Source organism: Nothoprocta perdicaria, unplaced genomic scaffold (assembly GCF_003342845.1).
Source record: "Nothoprocta perdicaria isolate Ctin4 unplaced genomic scaffold, notPer1 scaffold_109, whole genome shotgun sequence".
NCBI classification, from domain to species: Eukaryota; Metazoa; Chordata; class Aves; order Tinamiformes; family Tinamidae; genus Nothoprocta; species Nothoprocta perdicaria.
In genome coordinates this window covers 1,453,653-1,473,151 of record NW_020454194.1, presented here as the reverse complement: position 1 = coordinate 1,473,151, position 19,499 = coordinate 1,453,653, and the positions used below count along the sequence as shown (strand labels likewise).

The following is a 19,499-nucleotide window of genomic DNA, read 5'->3' as shown; positions in this document are numbered from 1 at the left end:
TAGTCTCTGTGTTTATTTCCAATCTATTGTATATTCAGTAGGTAAAATCTTAAAGTTCAGGACATCGTGTGTATGTATGCTGAGTTAATGTAAGTATTCCTCCAGGAGAGATTGTTCCACCACAAAAGCTCTGTAATAACAATGAAATGGATTTATACTTAAGTCTTGTTCTAGAGATATTACCCACAAATTTCCTTCCTTAATTCTCCTATAGAAAACCCCCAGGTCTGTTTCCTAGGATTTTTTTTTTTCCTTGCAGTTACATTAAAAGGAATGAACTGTGCCTGTGTCCACTGTCTTGGGGGTAGTTTGGGTAAATGATGCATTTCTTAGATATCCCGTAGCCCTCGAGCTGATGTTGTCTTCCCCTTTCCTCCCCGGCAGCTGTAACTCTGCGAGGAGACAGCGGCCGGAGATCGGAGAGGAGAGCCAGGCGAGTTTCAGCATGTCTCTCAGATCATTCACTGGCTAGTGACAGTGGCGTGTTTGAAGCTTTAAGCAAAAGGTCAGGTGTATAAATACACAGTAAGCTGGAAATATTCCTGTTCTGCCACGCAGTCTGAAAGAATTCGCTGTAAATTTCTGAATACATTTTTTTAAAAATTGCTGCTTTACTAACGGGAGAATATTGGGTTGCATGTTGCAGAAGAACAAGAAGTGAACGTGCAGGTTGGCTGGCATCTTCACGAGTGCCAAGTGCACTTCACTTCATTATCTCTACAGTTTCAACGCCCAATATTTTCCCCTTGAAAGATAGTTTCCCATCTTAATAGGCATAAATCATAAATTTTATTTCAATGCCAATAATAAAAATACGATTCCACAGAGTATGACTTAAGAGTTCTGAGCAGCAAAAAATAAAGGTATAACAGAAAGGAAGATGTCAACTACTGAAAATCTAAAAATGTGTGGCTCAACCAAGTGATTGAGGGGGGGATAAAGAAGCATAATTTTATTTAATTGTTTTAACACAATGGAGAGCAAAGATAAAGACTTGAAGATGCTGTGGAAAAATGGAAAACAAAAATGAAATATCTCCAAAAGTTTTACTCTGAAAACTTTTTCTTTTTTAATTTGTGAATTAGTTTTTCTGTTCTGTGTAACTAGATATCTCAGCCCCTCCTGATAATATTGCCACATAGTTGCTTATATTGGCTATACATATATATAAAATATGTATAGCAATATAATATTGGCAAAATAAATGCTCATTTCATTATGTCTTAACAGCTTAGGTCAGCATGTAGTTTACAATGCTTTTATATTCTTGCAGGAATGAAGACATGGAAGAGCCTGTCTATGGTGATGTGGCCAGTAATGAAGAACCGCAAATCCATGTTGGATTTCTGTGAGTAATGTTGCTSTTCCTGCTCCGTAGCCATCACAGCGGGCATTGCTCTCTAGGATGCCTACAGTTCTTAACTGTTTAATAAACCTGACCACAGTGGACAGTTTTAAGGAGTTCTGAACTGAAAGCCTGGCTTTAAGGCYTTGGAGATGAGGCAGGTCCCATACTGCTGCCTGCTGGGGCTGAAGCCTCGAGCGTTGCTCAGGGCCCTCCTGATGCTGCCTGGCAGAAGGGCTCGTGCTGCTGCTTTTGGGAGCTCTTCGCTTGTGCAGGGCGTTTCTCTGAGTGTGGGTATAGGGCTGCCTCTCGCTGTGGGGTATCTGCCTYCTTATGCCACAAGAAGTAGCATTGTTTTGGGAAGGCCTCAGGGGAAGGAGGCAGATGGGGGCCTCCCAAATCCATCTGGGGAAGCCTGTGCTTAGGGCCTGCTCTGGGAGCAGTGGGAGCAGCGCAGGTGAGGGTAGCGCCTCCCACAGCTCTCCCGGGGCGGGAAAAACGCCAGGAGCAGCTTCCAGCTGCCCAAAGCTGGATGTCTCCAAACCTCAGCCAAGTTTGCTAGTTCCATTTCAAAACTCATGCTGGTTGATGAGAAAGGAATGATTTCTTCTTATTATTGTCATTAAGCAGCTAAAAAGMAAGTGTAAATGAACAGATTACACGGGCATGCACACACACACATCTGTACACACAGATAGACCCATACACATATGTCCACACACACAGAGTATCTGATTGAAAGAAGGGATGTGTTTTATAAAACCTTTTCACACAAAGGTTTTATAAAACCTTTTCACACTCAAGAAACTGAAATCAACTGTTGGTTGATTTACAAACAGGGAACAATATTCCTTTTTTTTTTTTTAACTAAAATAGTTTTTACTATTTTTTGTGCTGTTAACTTCCTTGCTTCATGTAAGGTAATTGGCTCTGTTAGTGGAGTACAGTATCTGTAGTTGCATTTGATTTAAACTCATTTGTCTGAGAGATTTGTTTGGCTGCAAAAGCTACTTTTACAGTTTCAGAATCTTTCCGCTCTTGTATTGCCATCTCTTAAGCAAAGTGTTGATATTCGATGACTAACACAGGATATTTATTTTGCAGGCATGACAGTGGAAGCGAATGTCTCCTAGTCCATGTCTTACAGCTGAAGAACTTTACGAGCCTTGTCGTGAAAGAAAACTGCAAAATGTAAGCTGAAATTTCACCCAGAGCCTGATGATCACTTGTTTTATGAGACTGTCTCGAATATCAGGAATGTGTTTGCTTCCATGCAATTTGCCATTTCTTGAGCAGATGACAATATTTCTTGATGAGGATTAGGGGAGGGAGTGATATTCTGGACACAAAATGTTACTGTTTTGGAAACTGATGTCTAAATAGTTAATGGATATATTTTCTACTCGCTTGTGTTATTGCAGCATGGTTGTTCTTCCATCAACCCATGCCTTCTGGTCAAAAGCAATCTGCAGTATTTGTGTTATTCCAAATATATTATTTCCTGTGCAACTCCATTCAAGCTTATCTCTGACATGTCCCAGAATAATGCAGTGTAATTTTCTCCAATTTCTAAGGTGCCACTTGATATTGATCAGCAAGATAGATGCTTAGATGCTTTGTCTTTTATCTGAAAAACAAACAGGCAAACAAAAAACAGGTCATCGGGAGGCTTTTGTGTCCATTGCAGATCTCCCTGAATATCTATGAAGCATATTTCTAAAATTATTTAAATAGAAAGATTAGCTGTGAATCAATGGAGTTTTCTTATCCCTTGTCTATACTATTGCTTCCAATTTCACATATTATATTATGTAGACTATTTTTCTGTTAAATAATGGCAATGGAAAAGACAGTCTTATCTAGTGATAAGTATTTCAACCGATTTTGAAGAAATATGCCCCATGCTGATTCTTGCCTCTGTAGAGACAACTTATCTGAAAACCTCACAAACCTGAGGTGCAATAGTCCTGTTGTGTTGCCAAGTAGGTCAGAATGTGTTGAACCTTCTGAGGAGCTCAGCTGGGATGCATCTCTCTGAAGGATCTTTGGTCAGAATCCCTGGCCTTACTAACCCCATAAACCTCCTGTTGAAACTTTTGGGGTAGGCCAGAGCCCTAGAGGCTTTACTCCCCAAACCATGAAGTTTTTGGGCAGTAGAGCTCCTGCAGCTCTGTGTTCACTGAATTAGGGCTAGAGGGGTGCGAGGGGAGGTTGCCTGCAGCAGGTGCTCGCTCTCTTTTTACAGGATTAGCTCCTAGACCAGTGCAGGTGCCTGGTGCTCTGCCCTGGCCAGCCCTTCTGCTTGTCCTCTCGCCATTTCTCTGTTTGTCAGCACCATCCTCCCTCCGATGGGAGCACGAGACTTCACGCGGTTGTCTAGTTGGCTAGAGTGAGCCTCTGAGCAGCATTGTTTAGTTGGTTGAGGCCAAGTTAGCTTTTTAACCCTGACACGTTTCCCAGTTGGGTTTGCTGCACAGTTGTGTGTCCCTTGCTCATTGCCACAAGGGAAGTTACGACAAGAAATAAGGTAATGCAGGGGCTGCACAAGCAGGCAGGGCACTGAGGGCCTGGAAGRGTTTAGCTTCACGTAGCTCTGCTGCCTTCTGCCATGTGGAAAGTGCTTATGGATTTGTTTACTTTTGTGGAGGGGCATGGAGGCTCAAATGTGGCAACAGCAGATTTGTAAACTTAGCGTTCTCAGACAGCAGGTGAATGCATGGCCTGTAGGCTGCTTTTGCTTTCCTGTTGTGCTAAATTTCTCAGGGAAAAAGAAAAACAAGATGCATGCTGAGTGGCTGCAAGGAAGAGTGGAGCAGTGACACCAATGCAGCAACTCAGATGCCCAAACATAGGCATCTGTCTCGATCTGAAATGTCCCAGCACGGCCTTGGCCTCCAGCTGCCGCGGCTCCGGAGGGCTGGAGCGCTCCCGTAGGTCCTGTGTCCTGTTTGCCAGCCCCCTGTGGATGCCTCAGCGCATCCCAAGTGGCACTTGGTGCCTCTGCTTAGGCAACTGATTTCCATGTCTAACTTGTATTGCCAAGGCTCATAAGAAGCATTAGAAAAAGSCAGGGTTCCCAAATGAGCTGCGCAGCCCTTCCGTGTGAAGAATACTGAAATCCCTGTAGCAGAGCTCTGCAAGCCCATCCTCAACGGARCAGTTACCTTTCTGATCTGCCTAGCTTGGCTGGGCAGCGGTGCAGGGCAGCTCTGCTCATCTCAGCTGTGGTGTTTGTCCCTTTGATCCTCCCAGCCACGTGCGGGTGTATTTGCCGCCGCTGGAGGCGGGCACGCCGACCACCTACTGCTCCCGGGCTCTGGAATTCCAGTCGCCGCTGCTATTCAATGAAGTCTTCCGAATCCCGGCGCATTCAAGTGCTCTCAAGTTAAAATCGCTGCAGCTGTATATCTGCTCAGTTGACCCTCAGCAGCAAGAGGAGCTATTGGTAAGTGGTCCCTTTTCCCTAAAAGCTCTGGGGAATGGGGAGCTAAAGTCACTTGAAAAATAATCTTTAAGATTAGAAAGAAGAACTGAAAACATTTTTTTTTCTATAAGAAGTGCTGCCAGAATTATATATTAAGATATTCAATTAAGGTGGATCAGAGAGATCAGAGTAATTAGCAAAATTAGCAGAAGCAGACAATTGGAGCATTTTAAAGAGTATTATTTGATGTCATTGATACATTGCAGAGTCATATTTAAAATTGCTATTTGCATTGTTTGCTGTGGGAGTTAGTATCTAAGGAGTTAATTTATTTAATATATTTCTTACAATTATCTGCTTAGGGGAAGGTTAACACCTGCAGATATTTCAGTCTGCATAGTAGAGTAAAAGCAGTCTGCAAAAATGAAGCTCTTCTCTGAAAAACTCCGTTTTTACAGACACTTGTTGCACTGTAGTCATGATCCAAGCAGGCCGTTAATGAACCCATCTTTACTTTAAGATGATTAATGTAAATGTGTTAAAATAAATGTAAACACTTGTAAAATGCTTCAACTTATTGAAGTTATTTTCTAGTGTAAATATGCTTAAATAAATTCGTCAGGGGCTGATGTCCTGGCTGTTTTGAAGTCAGYAGGCTGGTATCTCAGTGAGGCCATTTGAATGGTTTAATGGAATTGTATTAGGTCTGTTGAGATGGTTAATGAGTACGGGCAGCTCAGTGTCATCCTATACGATGTATACCAGGTGTTTATTGTAGCAAATACAGGCACGAGTGCATGTTTGCTAGCCTGCCTATAAAACTAGATAGCATCTTACATTACCAATGTTTCAGTATTAACAGAAGCAGACCCGAGTGCTTGTCTGCAGGGGGACATGTTGTCACTTTTAATACTGCACCTTAACTAAAGACAAAGCATCTCAAGAGTGGCCTGAGTGTGTGGTATAAAATGCTTTCTGCTGTGACAGTCTGTTCTTCTGGGAAGCTAAATAGCTATTCAGTGTAAACCATTTTTATAGCGACAGAAATAGTAAGTTTAGGGTTGTTTTATTTAAGCTGCTATTTCTAAATTAGCAAAAAATGATAGGTCTTCATATCATGTTGGTAGGATTCTTTTCTGGCTTTCATAGTTTCAGTGCTGTTTTATCAGAACTATCTTTTTCTGCAGTAGTTATAGCATATTTTAGGATAAGTCAACAGTACCACTCAAAAAGAGAGCAAATATCATCATATTTTAAAGGTAGATGCGCTGGCATCTGTATTTAAATTTGATGATCATTGTCAGCTTGCTCAGTAAGAATACTTTGTACTGCCTTTACAATTGAATCATTGAATATAGCTATTTGTTTTGTGAGATCAAAACCAGTTTTTACATATGCATTTTAGGTAGGTGATCCATTAGCATGGAAATGAACAGCCTGCAGCCATAGCCAGATAAAGGCAAAAGTGGTAGTTAAATGCTAAATAATACACAATCATACCTTCAGCCAGTAATCTGATTAAAAAATGGCCYGGATTTGTTCACAGCTGGTTTTCATTTATGCCTGCACTGCTTAGATATTGCTTAAGTGAGCACTGTTGGACAAGTAAACTTACTTTACACTTGGGAGTACTTGTAGTGGGAAGCTTCCATTAAAGCTTTATCACCTAGATATRGGATGTGTAAGGATGGCTTAAAAAGTGGAAAAGTAGGATTATGGTCCATTTGATTAACCATGACCAGAGCAGAAAAACATAGTTTTAGATGACCATTTTTTTTTTCCTTGGTAAGATGCTTGTGAGAATCAGAGGAATGAAGAATATCTCAGTATCTCAGATATAATTCTGTCAAGTGTAGGTAGATTAACTGGAAGTGATGCTATTGTTTAGTAATGCCAGTGTAAGCAACTTTGAAAAGAGAGGGTTTTTTTTTCTTTGTATGTTTGTTGTAAGATATTAAGAGTTAAGAGCTAGAACTATCACACCAACATCAGTCCTAATGATTTTATATTTCAGTTTAAAGAAAAGCTATATTCTGATTTTTTTTAGAGCTAACAAGAAGCAAGAAAAATCTGTATTTCTTGCACTTCATAATGCAATTGAAACTAATCTGTCTRCTTTTAAGAGGGGCTTTCTTTAAGAGCCAGTTAGGATTAGATGAAGTTATTTTTACGTTTTAAGGCAATCACTCTGTATGTGGGAGGGCGCCTCTCGTGTTGTGTGTGCTTGTCTTACCCGTGGTCCGTATGGTTTATTGTCTGCAGGGCATTGCTCAGATCAGTCTGACTGATTCRGAGAGTTCTGGCGAGATGCAGCTTCACTGGTATTCTGTTCAGATCTTCACTGGCTCCGACCCGCAGAGAGCCAAGAACAAAAATCAGACTGAAGAAAATACTCCTCGCTCTTCTGGAAATGTAACTACAGCTAAAACAGTATGGCTGGGGGGAGAGAAAAAGAAAAAAGTGGCTTATTTACATTACCTGACCTTCTGGGCAGTTACTTGTGATCTTATCACTCAGGTGCTGTTTTGCTTGCCAAGCACACAGAAGGTGATGATGTCTTAATTTAGCTTTCGTGGTAGGGATGGGTTACTTCAAGAACAATTAAAAGCTAGATCACATCTGGACAGGTGCTTCAAATACATTGGTGTGTATTTGTATGCACAAGCTGCACTTTCASTAGCTGATACTCATCAAAAGGTTGTGCCACTGGAAGAGCTTGGCAGGAAAGGCTGTGGAATTGCCATCCTTGGAGATTGTGACTACTTGCCAGGCTGTGGTGCAGCTGTGAAGCTGCTCCTACCTTAAGCAGGAGGTTGGACTAGCTGACATCTAAAGCTGCCTTCTGGCCCGAATTTCTGGATGGTGCTTCACAGTGTGATAAAGCTCCCATCCCAGAAAGGGTTCTGACTGAGCTCAACTTTTTTAGTTTATCTTGTGAACTGCTATTCAGTATAGCCGTAAAGCATTAATTTTCTGCCCTTTCTCTGTTTCAAGTCCCAGTCTTCGAACAATATCTACTTTTTGTCCACTCATTTTCAGGACAGATGATGTTTTTTTTCATTTCTCTGAATAACATGATTAAAGAAGTGTTTGTTCAAAGAGTTTTCTTTTAAAATCCAGTTTACGTTCCAGGATGCAGTGACAGCCCTGTTAGCTAGAACCACTGCCCAGCTGGAAGCAGTAGAGAGGGAGCTGGCAGAAGAGAGAGTGAAACTGGAGTACACAGAGGAGGAAATCCTGGAGATGGAAAGAAAGGAAGATCAAGCAGAAGCCATCTCAGAAAGGTAAAACCAGTAGTTTAAATAGGCCCTCAAATAGCTGAGTGGTGTTTATACTGTGGTTGTGGTCAGAAATACTGCAGTAGAAGTAGATTCTTATTCTGAGATCTGCTCGCTGTTAGCATTGAGGGTGTAAAATACTTCTATCATGTGATGATATGTAAACCAAAAAAGACTCTCATTTGAATAGCTAGCTGAATTTGTAGGACTTGTAGTTTGAGGGAATGGGAAAGCAATTCTGTAGGAAACAAAATTTGCCAGGAATCTGCTGAAATGGCTTTACAACAGCAAAGTACTAGAAGATTTTGTAGTCATATGGGCAGATGTGAAAGGCTTTTTAGAGGAAATTATAAAAGACGATTTTTGACATGAAAGGTGTTTGCTTTTGTATATATCAAGAAATATCTAAAAATATATATCTATATATTAGAAATTTCTGTATCTAGAAATTCAAGGGGGTTATGTGTTTCCTTTGCAAAGCATGTGTTTCCGCTGCAGAAATGATATTCTAAAATAATAAACTGTCATGAATTTTGAAATATACTATGCTTAATTTCATGCTTTCTTCGTGCCTAAAAAGCCCTTGTAATGTCCTGACTTTAGGAGCTGGCAAGCGGAGTCTGTTGACAGCGGGTGCAGTAACTGCACCCAGACTAGTCCTCCCTACGCCGAGCCGTTCTGCGGGGATCCCTTACCTGCACCTACGTTTGCAACCCAAGCGGGCCAGTACAGTGCTGGAAAAATGCAGCCCCCACCACTGAAGGTACTGGGAGAAGACCCTGCGGCGCTGAGGCTGCCCCCGTGCCCGTGGGAAGTGGCCCTGGCCTTAGCAGCTCTCTCTGAACCCTGCCTGGGCGGCAGCAGAGTGCCTTGGGGCCTCTCAGACATTATGGCCTCTTCAGGGATGTTGGCTTTGTTTTGCTTGCTAGAAACTTTCTGGAACAGAATTAGTCCTGTACACTAAAASAGGAGCTATTTTCACTGTGCTGTCTGAATCCAGGCTGTAAATGTGGATTTGTAACAAATGCAGAGTCACGTTGACTTGAAGTCACGCTCAAGTGCTTGAAGTGCTCCAGAACCTAAGAACTCCCCAAAGAACTGTGAAGGCAAAAGCTCAGTGTTTTACCTCTATTGCTCCTCCAGTGTTTTAAAACTTTCATTTTAGAACTCATAATTCTCATTTTAGAGTGCTGTGCGCTCATTATAGATTGGATTGCTTACTTTTAATATGGCTGAAAAGTTGAGAAGTCTGGTTGTTTTTGGTAAGAGAAAAAAAAAATGTGATTGTTTCCTTTCCTATGCTGACATTCCAGGTGGATAAGGAAACCAACACTGAGGATCTGTTTCCTGAAGAAGTTGCTCTCCTTCCAAAGGAGAGAGGAAGCCGCAGGCCGCGAGGCTCTGCCTTTGTCCGCAGCAGCACCATTGTTCGGTCCCAGACCTTCTCGCCCGGAGCACGAAGTCAATACGTTTGCAGAGTGAGTAGGGCTGAAGGAAAAGGGGAAGGAGGAGGGAAAAGGGGGCGGTCACATACTTAGAAAAGGAAATTCAAGTGCCATGTATATTTTTGTTATTTTTTTCTTAAAAGTTGGATTGTATTCTTAAGTATGTATTAAGTATTATATTCTTAAGATGATGCTTTTTAATACTTGTGAGTAATCTTTCATTGAATTTAAACATTACAATGGAAAGAAGGTCTGTTTCTTTATTTTTAAGATCTTAATTCTGAATTTATTTAAATTAAAATTTAAGAACCTACCATAAATGAGACATTCGTCTCCTTCCTGGACAACCCATGACAGCAGGCTAGAATGAGTCGTCTTACAGAGGTGCAGTTATCTCTTATGTCTAACGAGGCATGTTTAGATTTCAGGTACATGGAAGGTAGGAAAAGGGGATTATCTGCCTAATCTTACCGTTACTAGAGAAATCTTTTTAGGATTTGTTGTTGTTGAATGTCACAGTYATAGGATGCCCCTTACAGCTGGGTCTTTTTCAGCGTTCCTGAGCACTGCCCTGAGGCAAGAAAATGAGAATTAGTGAAACAGATTTCATGCTTGTGCTGAGTTGTTGCTGTGTTYGCCTGCAAAAGGCTTAGAAACATTATTGCAGAGTCAATACATCAGTATTCATTTGGTTACATTAGTAGACTGTTAATAGTAGTAACTGTACAATTTGCACATGCTTTTGACACCTTGAGTTTGAAAAWGTGATAATGATTTTAACATTTTTTTCCTTAAGACACCTAAAACTAAACTTTAATGTATTTTTTTCCCAAACCAAGAATGCGATGTTCTTTTCCTTGTAAATTATGTTGCACAGTGTGGATCTGTGGCCCAATTTAAATTCTTCAGTGTGTTTTCCTGATTCCATACCCATTGATGACATGTGGGAATATAAAACCCTTAGGTACCAGAACAAGACTGCATAAAAGGGAAGGGATATGAAACAGTACAACCATTTCCATTGTGCTGTTTAATACATATTGTACATATTATTTTAAGCAAACTTCAAACAATCCAATTGTCTGAGTGCCGATGACTTTGTAAGCATCTCCTGTTTTCAATATCTCTCTGATCAGCTGTATCGCAGTGACAGTGACAGCTCAACCCTGCCAAGGAAGTCACCTTTTGTCCGGAATACGCTGGAAAGGCGAACCTTACGGTATAAGCAGGTAACACATGGGAAACTTTTTAAATTTGTTATTATTATTAGAACAGTAGTGCTTCTATACCTGAGCTTTAGGTGTCTGTAGGTATATATGAGTTCTGGAAGTGTATGAGGCTTCTGTGTTGTTGTTAGTTGGGGAGTGAGGATTTCTTTTTGTTTCCGTCTTTTAGCTAGACGGAGAAATGAAATATGGTTGTGAACAGTTGCTGAGGAAAAGAAAAGGTGCGGCTGATGTGATAATTATCTTAACAGGAACTGAATTTGTATTGATTTAGATATTAACTGTGTTGATTCTTAAAGCTAGTTTATAATGCAGGGCACAGACCCACAGAAGTTTTTGGGAACATGACAAGAAACCTTAATGCCCTCCCAGGCAGCCTAGCAAAAGCTAGTATTTAAAGCTCAAGTGTTTAAAAATTAGTAAATTAGGTTCTCCTTTCCCCACACCTCCATTTTGCTCCCTGTAAATCAGTGGTCAGTATAGCTGAGCCAGAAAGGTAGAGGTTAATTTCTTGCTGGTGTAGGCAAGCAGAAATTCATGGGCCCCATTTAGATTCAGAAAGTATCTTAAATCCAGTGCTGATTAAAACGTATGTAATAGATATCCATTGCTGAATACTCTGTTCTCCGGTATCATGATAGAGTTATGAGTATTTCCTATAATATTTTTTTCAGGTTTTCAAATTACATCATTGTCAATATAACAGAAAAGTTTGGTCTGCAAACTTATGTTCATTATAAATTTGTAAGCTGAAAGGAGTTAAAGGARGTAGTAGAAAGAATTGATTGAAAAAGCTTTACTGAAAAACCCTAAACCTAGTTAACTTTTCACTGTGGGATAAGAATAATCTGTCTAAAACTTTTGTGTCAAGACAAACTGCCATGTGTGAAGTAAATAAATAAAATGTAGGTGCTTTGTAGCTAAAACCAGGCTGCGAGTAATGTGCTGTGCATTTTTTTTGCATCCTAATAACGCAGCAGTCCTGCAGATCATCTTTGGCCGAGCTGATGGCAAGGACGTCCTTAGACCTGGAGCTGGATCTCCAGGCGTCCCGAACGAGGCAGCGACAGCTGAACGAGGAGATCTGCACCTTGAGGGAGCTGCGGCAGCGGCTYGAGGATGCCCAGCTCCGAGGGCAGACCGACCTTCCCCACTGGGTCCTTCGGGATGAGCGCTTCCGCAGCTTGTTGAAGGAAGCGGAGAGGCAGGTATGGCCCCRTGAAATGGGCTCTCAGCCTGCGACGAAAGCTCTTACCCAGAAGCTGCTGGCTTGTGGAAGCACCYGTGAAGGAGCTCTGCTTGCAGAGCTTCTTTCATAGAGAGTCTTTCAAACCATTAACGTTGCTTCCATATTCTTGGAGTTACCACAGTGAGAACACGATTGCTTGATTACTAAACTGGGTGTTTAAAGGAAGACCGTTCCGGAGAGCGGGTGTATTTGCCGTGTCAGGAGCGGTTCTCAGATTGACTCTTTTGGACAGTGTGCTTGGGTGGYTTTACTGTGAGGAGTGAAAAAAATACTAGCTTAACCTAGGCGTTCTGCTGTTTCATTCATTCACGTGATCACTTCTATTCATATGTTCTCATCACTYGTTTTCAGACACGACAAACCAAGTTTGAACATCACCAAGAGCAAGCAGCTGAAAAGATGCTCAAGAAAGCATCAAAAGAAATATATCAGCTGCGTGGGCAAAACCAGAAGGAGCCTATTCAGGTGCAGACTTTCAGGTAAGYGGTAGTATGTACTGAAATAGTGCATACATACAGTTCATTAAATCTCTCTGAGGCATCTGATTCAAATTCCTTGTCTTGTGTATGGCCGGTAGTCTTTAGCTGGATGTGTTGGTTTGGACATATGGCTTTCCTTTAGGCTATTTATAGTGCAGAGAGCCAAAACCAAAATAAAATTGCAATGTTAGTATGATGAAATTCACATCAAATAGAAAAGAGAAAGTCTTCAAATGCACTCAATTACAATTCAATGCAATTACACTCTCCCTATAAAATATTTCTTGATTTTCTAGCTGTTTTCTAAATAAACCTTTTCTCTTTGCTTTATTTCCTATTTCATCTGTGTCCATCTGCTCTGTGTTCCCTCTTAGTTTTATTCTATTTGAGAGTTTGTCTACAAGTGGCATCTGTAACATCATTTTGTACTTCAGAGGAAGGTTTTCATTACTTTAGCTACACGATACTTTTTTAGTAATAAAAACATAAGAAGTAAGCAACTGTTACTAATAGAGTAAGTGCCTCAGAGAACGTTCAGCCAAACATTACATTAGAATACCTAACCCAGTGTTCTGAATTTTAGATTTTTTTTTAATGGGAATACTGATGAGAGAGRGATGGAAAGCTGTCTGTCCTTTAATATACTTTTTCTTAAATTATGTTGGAACAGGAAAGGTTTTCCTCATAGAGAGACAAAGTTAGAGCAGTAGGTTTTTTTTCTTACAGCTTATATTTCTGGTATTAAGAAGTTGTTTCATGCTTTGTCTACACAGATACAAATTACATGACAAAATGAATAAAATGTTAGATGTAGCAAGTGGAGCAAAAGCAGTTTTCATTGATTAAATTCTTACCCTGTTTACATGTATCCATTTTTTAGCACTTATTTTACTGCATGCACTGTTTACCCAATAAAGAAGTGAAAAGATAAATCTGAATGTCCTCTTTATTTCTTTGCGGACACAACTGCAAAATTTGAAAGGGTAAACTTTTCATTACAGAGGGGATTTATACAGGACTTGGACTGTGACACCTGTTTAAACTCAGTATCACTGATGACAAGTTGTATGAAGCTGCACTTTAAATTTTCAAAAGTAGCAACTGTGTTGTTTTTCAAGGCTTTCTTTCTAAAAGCATAGAGAGCTGTAAGTTTTTGAAAGTTTCTTACTCTCAAGCCAACTATATAGGTAAAAAATAGTAAGCACTAACCAGAGAAGTAGAAATAGGTTTTTGGGGAGAAATATCTGTGTATATTTGACATCCTTTCTATCTGTTTTTTTCGATCACAGAGAGAAGATAGCTTTTTTCACAAGACCAAGGATTAACATACCTCCTCTGCCAGCTGATGATGTATGATGTGTTGCATTGTAAACATGAAGTATTTATCGCTTTTATTTTAATGAAGTTATTAGATTAGCCAAGTTTCTTTAAAAAAAATGTGCAAAAGCTAATATACACGTTTTGTAAAAAATAAAAAAGTAAAAAAAGTAAAAGTAAACAAAAACATATATATAAATATATATATACATATATATATTTTATAATAGTGACTGCAACAAGGCTTGGTTTTTCCTTGTTGTGAAATTGACATCTCTGAAGACAACTTATTTTATAAAAGATCGACTATCCTGTTAAGAGCGTGTACAGTTTTTATGCTGTTTTATTTGACTTAAAGGCTGGAAGACAGAAACAAAGTGAGTTCAGGCAAATTCACTGTAGTGTAATTTATTTATAGTGCCTTTTTTCCTTGAAGGAAAATACCTACTTTAAGATGTATTTTAAGACTGAAATTTTGTTCTTCAGTATTTGTCATGCAGTAGAATGGAACCATTGAGCTGGTTTTGTTTCTGATACCTGAAATGAAAATACTATGTTCTAAAATTGTCACTTTTTTCAGCTTTATTATCTGTAGCTTATTATGTACRTTGTATCCTTTAGCACTGTCTGTGTTATAGCAAAATATTATCACCTGCAATGTGCTTAACACTGATTAGAAGTGATGTTTAACATTGCAGAACTCATTTGCATGTTCTTACTGTGCACTAATAGATTGTTTTCATTTCAGTTGTGTCTAAAATATCTTTATATCCTTAACTAGAGTCTCGATTTAAACGGAGGAAGGAAAAGGGTGGCAGGTCTTTGTTTTGTTGTTTAATGAAGGGGGATCTAAAAGAACATTTTTGGGCTGGCTGTGTGGAAGAACTGCTGATGGAATGCAGCATTTCTGCGGTTTCTAAAACTCTGGCCTAATTCCAGAAAAGGCATACGTGCTAATTTCAGAAAGCAGCTGCTGTAAGTGAGGGTGCTTAAACACATGCTCATCTTAAGGCAAATGCTTTGAGGTTGCCACATGTGAGCTTTGTTGAGCAGTGGCACTTTCCAGAAACGAGGTGTATAGTTCAGGAAGACTCCCGTGATCTGTAGTTGGACCAGCTAAAATCCAGTAAGAAATAATTCTGCGTGGGACCTTTCATTGTAGTGAAGGGCTGTCACCCTGAATTCCCGAGAATGCCAGTTTTGTGTCCTTGCATCCTGCAGATATGTAAAAATACTTCTTACTAAGCTACTATAATAGAGTTTCTCATATTTTCTAATTATACATTACCTACAAAGAGAGGTGCCCAACACAACAAGACCTATTTTGAAAATTTCTGGAAACACCCAGAAAGGAACATCATGCCGTCTCTTGATTAAAGGGATGTTACAAAGTCAAATTGGCTCCAGATTTTTGTATCAGGAAATCCAAACAGTAATAAGAACAAAACCCTAAGCAGACTTAGCAAAACCTCTGACCAATAGAATATGTTCAAATATTTGTAAATGAGTAAGTGTTGCTTGTGAGTTTCAGGAGCTTGTACTGTGTTCTGAGGTTGAAGATCATGAAAACCCAAAGGTGAAACTGAATTACTTAAAAGTGATAAATCACTTTATCAAAGCTGAGGCAATAAACAGAAAAAAAATCTAAATCATTAATCAGCCAGTATGATTAACAACATTTATTTTTAAAGTAGTACTCTCTGTTTAATGGTTGGCCTCTGGTCATTATAAGCATTGAGTAATTTGGTGGCATAGTAATGTATGTGAAGTTAAAGCCTATTTAATGTTTCATCATGCTAACCAGCCTGACATCTCTGGGCTTACAAGTGAGTGTTGGTAGGTATATATTGGGTTCCTCTGGCTGARGTAAAGATGCTCAGAAACTATGCAGATCAACCCAAATAAATTATGGAATCAATTGTTAGTGTTTGGGTAAAAGTCTAGGGACAGAAGCTTTTTGGCTCTCATTACTTGAACAGAGCAGCTAGTCAGAATTCCCCATGCCTCGTTTTAAGGACGGACAGCAATGTTTTTACCCTGAACATGGTGAAACGCTGGCAGAGGTTCCCCAGAGAGGTTGTGGCATCTCCATCCTCAGAGGTTTTAGAGAGGTTATTGGAGACAGCCTTGAACAGCCTGGTCTCCTTAGGTCAGTTCTGAGCAGGGTTGGACGGGGACCTCCCTTCCAGCTTAAATTATTCTGGGATGGGATAGTGACRGGACAGCGTCTCATGGTCTGTTTGCTAAGGTATCTGCTGGTGTTTTTAAACCGTGACCGCTGTCCGGTGCCGTCGGTGTCTTCTGTGAGTCCGTGATTCTGACTGCTGTAATGAGCTCGGCTTTGATGTGGTAATGAGTTATCGTATTCAGTATTCATCTCTCTTGTTTTTGTCACAGTTCTGTATGATTGTGTCATTTTTTTTATTATTTGAAAGTACTTCTTCTACAAAATAAAATAATTTGCCATAAATGGAAATAGAGTTTTGTTCTATACCACAATATAAGGTGTCTGAATGGCTTATATCTACCACATTTACAATGCTTTCGTAATGAAATTTCATACAGCAATGTCATATAAATAGTAAAAAAAGGGGAAATCTTTGAAATCAGAGAGTTTAGAGAGGCTATGGTGAGGGACTGAAATGGATCCAGAGCGACTGGAATGGCAGGCATCTTCTCCTATGTGCTTTACATCTCTCAAAAAGTTCACAGCTCTATCAGCGGCTGTGTCATAGATTTCTGAATTTTACAAGTAATTTCACTTACCTTTTTTTCTAACAAAAGTTCAATTTGTACTTTGTAGCTGTGTATCAGAAATATCTTAATATTAGTATCTCCTTCAGATCTTACTGCTAGTTCTTAGGTGGAAGCCACTTCAAGCAGACTCAGGTTACCATTTTTAGGCTGAGCTGCACTGCTGCTTGTGCAAAGGGGACGTTGCACCCTGATAACTGGGGAAATGGCACTCGCAGTTTCCTTCTGCTACCCTCAGATGCAGAAACATGGAGGAGGATGTGGCCCTGACACACGACTCTCTGTCCAGTATTTGCAAGGCATTGAGAGTATGACAGCTCGGGTTATTTTTAAGYGGTTTGCCAGGAATAGCACTTGGGAACACCAGCCCTGCCTGCCTCGCTGCCGGCAGGATCAGCAGCAGCAGCCAGAATGGGAAGGTTGGAAGGGGCAGCAATGAGGTCGCGTGTGTATTTGCTGCTGCACTTCTTGTAGGCACTTTACAAGACTTCAAGGTAAGTGCTGTTTAAAAAGAGCAAGTGCTTTTTTAGGGATTAGGTGAACTCCATGGGCTGTTGCTTTGTTTTCAGTTGAATGTAAAACTCCTGTGAATTGTTTTTAGAAAAGAAGCCACTTCACTGCTCGTTTTGAATCCAGTCTATTTTTTGACCTATAGTCAAAAAATTATCCTCCTATAGAGGATATATCTTTGAAAGGAGAAAAATGTTTACAGAGATTTCAAGGACTTGAGAAAACTGCAGGCTAGCAAATGCCAAACAGTCTTTTCTAAAACATCACATAAATAGTATCTTCTTTTTCATGAGACTGCTCAATTGAGGAAGTCTAATTAGAAGGAAATAACAAAGAGTAAAGTTGATTTGTGGTAAGTTTTGAGCTCTATGAATGTCAGTTAAATGTACTTTGTACAAAGTTCCCGTACTGTGAAGAAGGGTCAATATAAACCAAAGCTGCCATGTTTTAATTCCTTGCAATGTGTCAAAGTCGAATATACCTAAGGTATAGAATATAATTTTCTAATTTTCTTTAATGTATTTGCGGTTAGACCATCAAGCTAAAAACATACATCCAGCAAGAGACTGGATGAGTTCAGCTGCAGTAATATGCAAGAGAGAATTAGGAAATGAATTTAAAAACTCTTCCCAGGAAAAAACTTGGAGGGTTGAGAGTCTCTAGCTCATTTGATTAGTGCAGCAAAGTATGTTCTGTTTAGAGTATGACGCTAAGTCTTGTAGCACAGAAATGTCCAAATTTAGATGTTTACATCTGACCGATGAAATGCTCCTTGCTGTTTTCCTGGTTTCCCTTTCGTAACCTGATTAGAGAAAATTGCAGATGCATTAAGAAGAAAATAAATTAAGTGCTCGGTTGTGTTTAACTTCCTCACAGCGTTCAATTGGCGTGTTAGTGGTGGCCTCATGGGGAYGGGCAGCAGTGGCAGGAGGTTAGGACTTCCCTGTCAATCTCCCACACTTGGCTGCCGCGGTTGGAGCAGGCCTGGGGCTGGGGCTGGTGCGGGAATGGTGGCGAGAGGGCTGCAGCACTGTGTGTGCGGGACATGGGCAAATCCCTTCACTGTCAGGATGCTCTGGATCGGTGCAGGGGCTCCAGCGCATGCAAGCCAAGTGCTGAAGTCTCCTGGTAAGATCCAAAATGAGTGGCTTCTGGTTGGGGTAACATATACAAGGAGCGCAGAAACTTTGGGCAGCCTGAAGCCAAGGTTCGGAGGAGTCTGTTGCAGCCAGCCAGAAGACTGCCTGTTTGTACACCCTGTGTCAGGCCGCCGTGTCCCCTGGGCCAGACCGCTTGCTTAGCGCACCTGTAAACARCCAGCTGGGACACAAGGTCCTCCAGAGCCGCGTTCGGTTCCTTCTGGGCGAGTGGTTCTCTTCCGTGCCGGCTCTGCGGCCTCTTGCTGCTCGTGTGTGTGTGTCCAGGCGAGGCCTCCTTCCATCCAGCCCTTCTGGGGGTGCCCACGGGAGGCCTCCCGCTCCCGAGCCCCTCTGTGGGTGCCCACGGGAGGCCTCCCGCCCCCAAGCCCTTCTGTGGGTGCCCACGGGAGGCCTCCCTCCATCCAGCCCCTCTGTGGGTACCCACACAGGGCCTCCCGCCCCCGAGCCCTTCTGTGGGTGCTTGGTAATTCAGAGCGCTTCGCCGAACGCCTTTAAGGCACCTCAACGTGCACAGTGTTCAAATGAGGGARAAGGAGCACCCAGGTAAGTGCCTGGTATGAAACATAACCCTTTCTGTGCACAAACATGCTGGAGTGTTTATRCTGTGTCCTCAAGAGAAGCGGTAGAAACTGTTGTTTTGAGAATGTAATCTTAGGGGCTCATGCAAAATCAGTACAGCCCGGCTTTTTGGAATCACTACTGTCGCAAAACTCAAAAATATGCCGTAGAATAAGCTATAGTGAAAATCTAAAAAATAGTGGTTCTGAGGGGTAACATATTGCAACCCAAAAAGTGGAAGTCAGGATGATGGCAATTGCTTTTTTAATAAATCATTTTAGGATGCTCAGGTTTTCAAATATTTCAAGGGAAAAAACAAGCCAAATCTTTGAAAATCAGAGACGATAGGCTGACACGGGAGGGTTGCACTGAAGAAAAGGCAGGAGACTGCGGGAGGGGTTAGACCCCATGCAGGGATTAGGGGCAGGATGAAACARGGGTGATGGGGAGGACCTAACCCTGTGGGGTAAATCAGCAAAGCTTTGGTGYCACACAGAGAGGTCAGTCTGGATAAGCTTGGCATGGAGCACTGGGAGAAGGAAAAATGCAAGAGGTGATGAAACTGCACGTTATCTCATTTCCAAACTGCTGTGGTTGCTTATTTTGTAAAGATGAAATAATTATGACATTTGGGTGTTGCTGAGGTGTCGATATGAGTATTTGATTTGCAGGCAATATTTACTATGCTTTTCCGTCATGAAATGTCTGTTTGTTATTGCTGATGCAAATAATGAAAAACAAAAAAAAAACCCTT

At 40.9% G+C, this 19,499-nt stretch overlaps 1 protein-coding gene across 3 annotated transcripts in view; it reads left to right on the top strand.

Annotated features, from left to right (window-relative positions):
• WWC3 (WWC family member 3) overlaps window positions 1-15,909 on the top strand; it is a 57,205-nt gene extending 41,296 nt beyond the window's left edge. Inside the window, exons 11-22 of one of the 3 annotated variants that reach the window (XM_026047140.1) lie at window positions 385-505; window positions 1,274-1,348; window positions 2,450-2,536; window positions 4,598-4,790; window positions 7,032-7,181; window positions 7,890-8,053; window positions 8,651-8,810; window positions 9,361-9,525; window positions 10,629-10,721; window positions 11,699-11,926; window positions 12,319-12,446; window positions 13,736-15,909. In XM_026047140.1, coding sequence (XP_025902925.1) covers window positions 385-505; window positions 1,274-1,348; window positions 2,450-2,536; window positions 4,598-4,790; window positions 7,032-7,181; window positions 7,890-8,053; window positions 8,651-8,810; window positions 9,361-9,525; window positions 10,629-10,721; window positions 11,699-11,926; window positions 12,319-12,446; window positions 13,736-13,802 — 1,631 coding nt within the window. In that variant the 3' untranslated portion in view covers window positions 13,803-15,909. Of the gene's footprint in view, window positions 1-384; window positions 506-1,273; window positions 1,349-2,449; window positions 2,537-4,597; window positions 4,791-7,031; window positions 7,182-7,889; window positions 8,054-8,650; window positions 8,811-9,360; window positions 9,526-10,628; window positions 10,722-11,695; window positions 11,927-12,318; window positions 12,447-13,735 lie in introns of all 3 variants that reach the window. The other 2 variants (XM_026047132.1, XM_026047122.1) reach the window with 2 other exon arrangements.
• Window positions 15,910-19,499: the final 3,590 nt, after the last annotated feature.